This window comes from Aulostomus chinensis, chromosome 23 (genome assembly GCF_037954235.1).
Source record: "Aulostomus chinensis isolate RoL2024-O1b breed Wild chromosome 23, RoL_Achi_v1.0, whole genome shotgun sequence".
Taxonomy (NCBI): Eukaryota; Metazoa; Chordata; class Actinopteri; order Syngnathiformes; family Aulostomidae; genus Aulostomus; species Aulostomus chinensis.
Genome location: NC_141342.1, coordinates 14,518,094 through 14,525,414, shown reverse-complemented (window position 1 = coordinate 14,525,414; position 7,321 = coordinate 14,518,094). Strand labels below are relative to the sequence as shown.

Sequence of the window (7,321 nt, the reverse complement as noted above, 5' to 3'; positions counted from 1 at the left end):
AAGATTTGAAGGTTTTGTGAAAGGCAGCTTGTTCTCGCTGTTACACCTTGAAGAAACCCTCCGTAAACAAGAATCTTCCGTTGTTGGCTGACAGCTCAACTTTAATTTCTGAGAACATGACAAAGTGTTTAAGGAGCACCCCGGTTGTGGATATAAACATGTTTTCAGTGCAGCGGATTTCACCAATGTGTAAAAACTTAGTTGGTGTGAAAAATGTAGAATCACAGATTTAGCCTGGATGTTTGTAAGTTCTTCACTGGAGAAGATTTTAACCTGCAGGTCATAAAAATCAAAATAAGAAATCAACTTTAACGGTTATTTCATTGCTAAGAGTAGTTCTTAATTAGCCTAAGTGTTTTTTTTTAATTATATGTACGAAGTGGAGATTTACAACAAACTTTAAAACTAAATCCTGATAGCGAACGGTTTAACACAAAATCTCAGTGAAAGGGAAAAGCAAACAACATATCAACAACTCAACATAATTGACAGCTGCATCCATTTGCTCGGTCCAAGACCCCCCCCCCCCCCACAAACACACACACACACACCCTCCTCCTTCTGCTTTTCCACTCTGTTCTTCCAACACCATTTCCTCTTTTAATTATCCCCCAGCAAAAAGATGGAGCACATCAGACACATCGCGGTAAATCCTGGCCCTGGCACGCGCTCATAGTGGCTCCTGCGTCTGGCAATCCCGATAGAGCCTGAGCGCTGGCAGTGACAAGAGAGGATGGATGCCTGGAGATTTTCTGACAGAAAGAATGGAGAGGATGATCTCTCAGCAAAAGAGAGGTCCTCATTCTACTCCCGGCGAGGGAGGCTTTTTGGCGAGCGCTTTCCGATCATACCACATTTTCAGCACCAGATTAGCCATTTCTCAGGAGCAAAACTCACATGGACCCCATTGTTTACACCTCAGTACCATAGTGTTTTTGTAATGACTGTTCAGTAAAAAGAGCACATTGGAGGCTCTGCAAGCACGGCTGCTCTCCTATCTCTCCCTACAACATTTTCGGGGTGAGACTTGTTGTATGTAGCGGGGTCGCAGAGAACATGGGTTGGAATATGGTTTGTTTTGAATTGAAAGAACTCTCGTCTGACCTGAAATGTGTTTTACTGAGCGAATTGTGCATTCTAATTAGGTATCAGCTACAAGAATGGGGTTTTCTTTTGGAAGCCAACTAGATGAAAGCGGTTGCAAGTTAACTAGTGCTGGGGTTGATATCTGTCAAAGTTTCTCCTATCTTTCCCGGGTTCACATCAATCACAGAGGTCCCCAACTGACAGTTATTCTGCGGGCTAATAGTGTCATCATCTCCCACGCGATTACACAGATTGCACAATGAGATCCTCGGACACAATGGAGCTGCAAATCCAGCCCCCCACTCTGCTCCCTTCTCCTTTCCTTTTCTTCCATCATTCTGAGATGAAGAGTGGAACACTCCAGAGCGGGTAGCTTTCTTCTCCTCCAGGGGGAACTGAGAAAGCAGGCAGGGGCCTCTGTGATGTTACTTTCCCTTCAGGGTGGGGAGGAGATATCTTGTAGCACAGCTAAAGATGATCATTTGAGAGCGTGGGAAACAAGGTTCCCCTCTGGAAGCCACAGGGACACCGAGAAAGCCAGGGTCCCCACTAATGAGTTTTGGGATCCTCGGTGATGGTAACAATCACAAAGATGGTAGTGGCAATCTGATTTTTTTTTTTTTTTTTTAAACATGATGTGATTCAAACATCATATTGCACCTCAGTTGCATGCATCCACCAGAACAAAGGTCAGAGTTCAAGTTGCAACGCCGGAGCTGGTTGGGCTCGAAAACACCTCAGCAGAGCTTGAATGAGTGATTCAGAGCCAAGGTGTGGATTCCCTGTCATGCTGCTGCCCCCTTGTATCAAAACTGAGCAATGAGATTTCACATTTAATACACACGATGAAAGAAATCATTAATCTATGAATGAACATGCGGGGGAAATCTAAACATTTGTTTCTTATATGTTCTGATAAAACCTTTCCTTCCGGAGTAAATATTTGCTCCAGAAACTCACAAAACAACATCCCATCTGATAATCTGCCACAATTACGCTGCACAGTGTGATAAAAGGATATCAATGATCTACTTATGTCATAGAAAAAGAGTGCAGCTTCAAAAATGAAACCTATTGAAGCCTATGAGAGTTTCAAGTCGATGAATGATCAAAGGAGCAAAAGCTTATCAACACTGCTCCTTAACAGTGAAACAGTGTCATATGGCTTTGGATATACTACCACAGTACTACTGGTTTTTGTTTTGGTTTTTTTTTCCCAGGAACATAATGGATATTGTGTTTTCAGAAAACATGTGCCTTTACACAGAGTTGAAGCTGCAAAAAGCCCACAAAGTGTAGAGGGGGCACAAGCTCTTTATCCTGATGAAAGGCTAAAGGATGAGACTGACCTTTCTGGCATCAGCTGGGCTTTGGGAACACAATGCATGGCGGCATCTCTTTCTGGCCTTTTCCCCTTCAGCTCTGGGCTATGCTTACAAGCCAAAGACTCAAGTCCAAACATCTATCACTTTATACAAAGACTCAAACACACAGATGCCCGAAACTCCCTCCTTTTATATCACACACTGAGCAGTTCTGTCTGTACATCTGCAAACAGAGCAGTCCCGTCTGGCATCATAGTACAACTGCAGGCTATGGAAGCAAACAGAGACAACAGATCACTGTAGATTACATCAATAAAATAGCTTGACTTAGTCCACGGTATCAGCACCTCTTACCCTACCCTGCTCAACGATTATACTGTGACCTGCAGCACACAGGGAAGGCACCAATCGCTTACACACTGACCACAAAGTCACTTCAAAAGTTTTCAGAAATGTAAAATCATCATCTGATAATTGGGAGTTTAAAAAGTGACCCCAGTGTACACAAAGCCTTGTTGTTGGGAGGCCACATGCCTAAAAGCCTTTGTCTGATATTTCAAAGGGCTGCATCACAGGGTCATGACTGAACAAGGGTCATCCAAACACAGAATAGCACTTGTGTGGGGTTCATTTTTGCGAGCGGGGGTTGTCAATTCTATAGGTAAACTCTAGCAGACAGGAGATAAGTTACCCGCACGCTGTCAGACAAAGGGAACAGTGGTTGTCATCTGAAAAAGGTAAAGACTAGTAGTCCCTGACGTGTCATAGGACTCATCGTCAGTAGGAGAGTATAAAAGGACCTGTAAGTGTATCGGGGGCTATGGTGCGCAAACATCCACAGCCCTCCGACCATGGGAAAGGTATGAGCTCAAACGTAATAAACAGCTTCGATGAAATAGAGGAGGGGAAAAAGCGTGATTTTTAGGAGCAAGTGTTGAATATTGGAACAGGGAAAAGAAAAATACAGATTTGGCAAAAAAGCCTTAACCACAAGAATTTAAAAATGGTTGCTAATTCTTATTTTTCGAGTGTAAATCTACACTTTTAAAGCTTCTTGCATCTTCTGAAATTGGAGGAGTTTTCATAGCATTAGCAAACAACAGACTTGAAATACAAATTGGCTGAAAAGTTGTTAAACTTGATTTAAATCTACTCAAACAAGACAGGGGCTCTGAAAAATTGTGCAGCTTGTTCAAGGGAGAGCAGTGTCCCCTACAGTCCATTTATGAGAATCACAACCAGTCAATCTACAGCACTGAGTGACACTTGTCTTTTTTTCCTTTTCTTTCAAGATAATCTTCTATGAAGGCCGCAACTTCCAGGGCCGCCACTGGGAGTGCAGCAATGACTGCATGGATACCTTCAGGCACTTCAACTGCTGTAACTCCATCCGCGTCAGTGGCGGTCACTGGGTGGCCTACGAGAAGCCTCACTACATGGGTTACCAGTACATCCTCGGCCCTGGCGAGTACCCCGACTACCACTGCTGGATGGGTTTCAACAACTGCATCCGCTCCTGCCAGATGTTCCCCCCTGTAAGTCAATCAAAGAGTGAGATAGGACTGGAAGTCCCGTCCACCCCCGTCCACCCCCACCCCCCAACCGCAAACCCCCACCGCTCACCTTAAACATCAAATACTGCTTTAGAAATAGATGTCAGTCACTGGGCTTTTGATTTCATTTACAGATACACAGGCAGGTCATAGCATGAAAGTGTCTGCTGCAAAGCCCACAAGGAGAACCAGTCAGCCTTTAAAAAGAATACCATACACCCCCATAAGACTTGGTGCCTTCATTCTAATTCTGTTAATCGCACAGTGTTTCTGGCAGTTTAGGGAGGAGGAAAATCGAATTCCGTCATGCCTGAAAGAGTTGTCGCGCATTCTCATCTGCTGTATGTTGCTTAAAGACGCCTCCTACTCACTTGAATTCAATTTAAGAGCAGCTGAGCTCTACAGAAGTGTTCTCTAAAGGTCCACACCTCCCAAAAAAGCTTCATAATCATGTTGCATGTTTCACACACAGTACAGAGGATCTTTTAAGATGAGGATCTACAACAGGCCAGACATGATGGGACACACAATGGAGTTCATGGATGACTGCCCCAATCTGTATGATCGCTTCCGCTCCCGTGACATTTACTCCTGCAACGTTACGGAGGGTTACTGGATCTTCTACGAGCACCCTAACTACAGGGGACGCCAGTATTTCCTGCGCCCAGGAGAGTACAGGGCCTGTGGCGACTGGGGCTGCCACAATCCCATGGTGGGCTCATTGAGGAGGATGAGGACACTCACCTAAACACCTCTGTGCATCTCAAGTAACCATTAAACCCTTGATTTTCAAATAACTGCGTCCTTTGTGCACTTATTTCAGCAAATCCATGTATGTGTCTTAAGTACAATACTCCCTGGCTATGGAGAAGATTTTAAGTCCTGCTTTGTGTTACTCTTTAAGCAATAAAAGGCTTTTGCCTCTGAAGTGCCATCCACCATCAGTTACTTCTCAGTGCAAACCAACATTTCTCCCTTTGCTGCTCTGTCTATCCCTGCAGTTTGCATGCAGGTTGTGGCATTCAGGCTAATAAAGGCAAGTCTTATCATAGCAATTTGAGAAAGTGCAGTTGTACAGTCTTTTCCATGGACAGACAGAGCTTTGACAGAGACAAAGCAGCCACTGCAGTTCACCAGTCCTATAGCGTTGTGCTGTCTATAGAGCGCATTGTGCTGACACGACAATGCTTTGTTCACATTTGCAAAGGCCTGATCCCAGCAAGGTCTATAAAGAGGTCTGCTACAGCCTGGTATCTGTTCCGGTCGAAACTTAACACAGGTACAATGGGCAAGGTAAGCGTGCAATTTCAAAAATCTAACAGCAACTAAAATATTTGGTTTGTAGTGTGATATAGAAAAGTATCACAGAGAAAATACTCTATTGAGTAGAAACTGCATGTAATTCATCATTTTTGTCCCAATTTTTTTTTTTTTTTTTTTTTTTTTAATTGGCCTTCACCAAGAAATGCGTGGAACTGTACTGGCCAGTGGTTCCAAGGGAGTGTCTGTTAGATACATAGAAAAATCATGGTAACATTTGTTTCATTAATATGAACATGCAGCGTAAGAAAAACTTAATTAGTGAAATTATTCATTTCTCTTCAGTTGAGGGTGATGAAAATTTGCGGTTCAGTCTCGAGTTTTGTGAAAATGGGTCAAGAACTTTTCACAATGCCTCGAAGACATTTTTCTCTTTATTAAAATATATACCTCATGCTATACTGTATTTTATTCAACTTTGTCTCTGGTATATCATTTGGGACACTTTTCCTTAAGCTCATCTATATTCTATAACTCTTCAATGGCAATCTATTCCATACAAGAACATTGTTGGATAACTTCCAAACCTGGCTGAGAATGCTAAAATGTAGAGTTGAAAACACCACGTTGACAATAAAGCAACAGTTGAATTTGTTAAGACAGCTGAAGGGCAATCATACATTTACGGTGTTTGTTATTTTGTCCAACACGAGTAGCCCTGTGATAATCATGTCATCTAATCCGTCACAAACAGATTATCTTCTACGAAGACAGGAACTTCCAGGGTCGTCACTATGAGTGCAGTAGCGACTGTCCTGAGATGCAAAACTACTTCAGCCGCTGTAACTCGATAAGAGTGGAGAGCGGTTGTTGGGTGGCCTACGAGAAGCCCAATTACGGCGGCTACCAGTACATGCTGCACAAGGGCGAGTACCCCGACTACCAGCGCTGGGCAGGCTTCAATGACTGTATCCGCTCCTGCCGTATGGTGCCACCTGTGAGTTTTAACTGATGCCCTACCTTCGCTGCAGCAATGTTCCTTCCCTCTAAAGGGTTTCTGTAGGTGTGCCAGTTGAGGATCGTTTAGTTCCCAAGCCTAGTCTGACTGTTTCCACTGCTCAGTGCCAGTACCTGTGGCTATTTTAAAAAGGCCTCATTTTAGCTTGACCTAAAACTGCTGTTAAAATATTGTCAAGAACAAAAGTACAGGAGAAAAAGTTTGCGTGTCAATGAATGTCAAAGTTAATTCTATGTGACTGTGCTAAAATCAACCAGAAAGATGAATCTGAATTATTGTCGTATTTCTTCCCCCAAGTACAATGGAAACTACAGGATGAAGATTTTTGAGAGGTCTGACTTTGGGGGCCAGAATTTGGAGTTAATGGACGACTGCCCAGACCTGAATGAGCGCTTCCACACCCGTGATATCTCATCTGTCAATGTTATGGAGGGCTACTGGATGCTGCACGAACACCCCAATTACAGGGGTCGTCAGTACTTCTTGCGCCCCGGAGAGTACAGGAGGCACAGCGAGTGGGGTAGCACCAGCCCAACCATCGGCTCTCTGAGACGTGTCACTGAGGTCAACTGATTCCAAGCTCTCCTTTTTTACCCTTACTGAGCCTCATTGTTAAGCTTTCCACCCCCATGTTCCCCTAATGCCTGCACTGTTTCAGTGTGGTCTCAACACTGTGGTGTCCAAACCAGAAATCATACATAGTGGTTTTGGTGCGTCAGATGTTGGGTGCTGGTTTTGTTAGGTTGCTGTGCACCGTTGGAAGTTCCTTCCCAGCTCAACCATTGCTCACAGCAGATATGATCTTTTCTGCTTTGGTTGTCCCTTAGCAAAACAGTCTGCCTCGCCGGTCCCTAACCTCCTGCCCTACTGGAATTACAATAAAGAAAAACTTGATGAAAGTCAACTAACTTGTTAATTTATTATTGACTACTACAGCTGTAACTATCAAAAGATGAAGGGGATGTGGCATGTCATAAATCTGAGGCATGTTTTTTTCTGTATAGTACAGAGGTTAACTTAGTTTCATCAGGCCAAAGAGTTAGAGTCACCAAGGTACTGCTAATAGCACAAGTTTTACA

General features: G+C 43.7%; 2 protein-coding genes across 2 annotated transcripts; both read left to right on the top strand.

The window, feature by feature from the left end:
• Positions 1-3,196: 3,196 nt before the first annotated feature.
• On the top strand, positions 3,197-4,738 carry crygmxl2 (crystallin, gamma MX, like 2). The gene is made up of 3 exons (XM_086196552.1): positions 3,197-3,271; positions 3,704-3,946; positions 4,437-4,738. Exons 1-3 carry the CDS (start codon positions 3,263-3,265, stop codon positions 4,710-4,712), a joined length of 528 nt encoding a protein of 175 aa, XP_086052678.1. The 5' UTR covers positions 3,197-3,262; the 3' UTR covers positions 4,713-4,738.
• Positions 4,739-5,195: 457 nt separating this feature from the next.
• crygmx (crystallin, gamma MX) lies at positions 5,196-7,133 on the top strand. The gene is made up of 3 exons (XM_086196551.1): positions 5,196-5,257; positions 5,979-6,221; positions 6,540-7,133. Exons 1-3 carry the CDS (start codon positions 5,249-5,251, stop codon positions 6,813-6,815), a joined length of 528 nt encoding a protein of 175 aa, XP_086052677.1. The 5' UTR covers positions 5,196-5,248; the 3' UTR covers positions 6,816-7,133.
• Positions 7,134-7,321: the final 188 nt, after the last annotated feature.

Coding starts and splice junctions, on each gene's coding strand:
- crygmxl2 (XM_086196552.1), top strand. Junction 3,947..4,436: donor CCTGCCAGATGTTCCCCCCT/GTAAGTCAATCA, acceptor TTTCACACACAG/TACAGAGGATCTTTTAAGAT.
- crygmx (XM_086196551.1), top strand. Junction 6,222..6,539: donor CCTGCCGTATGGTGCCACCT/GTGAGTTTTAAC, acceptor TCTTCCCCCAAG/TACAATGGAAACTACAGGAT.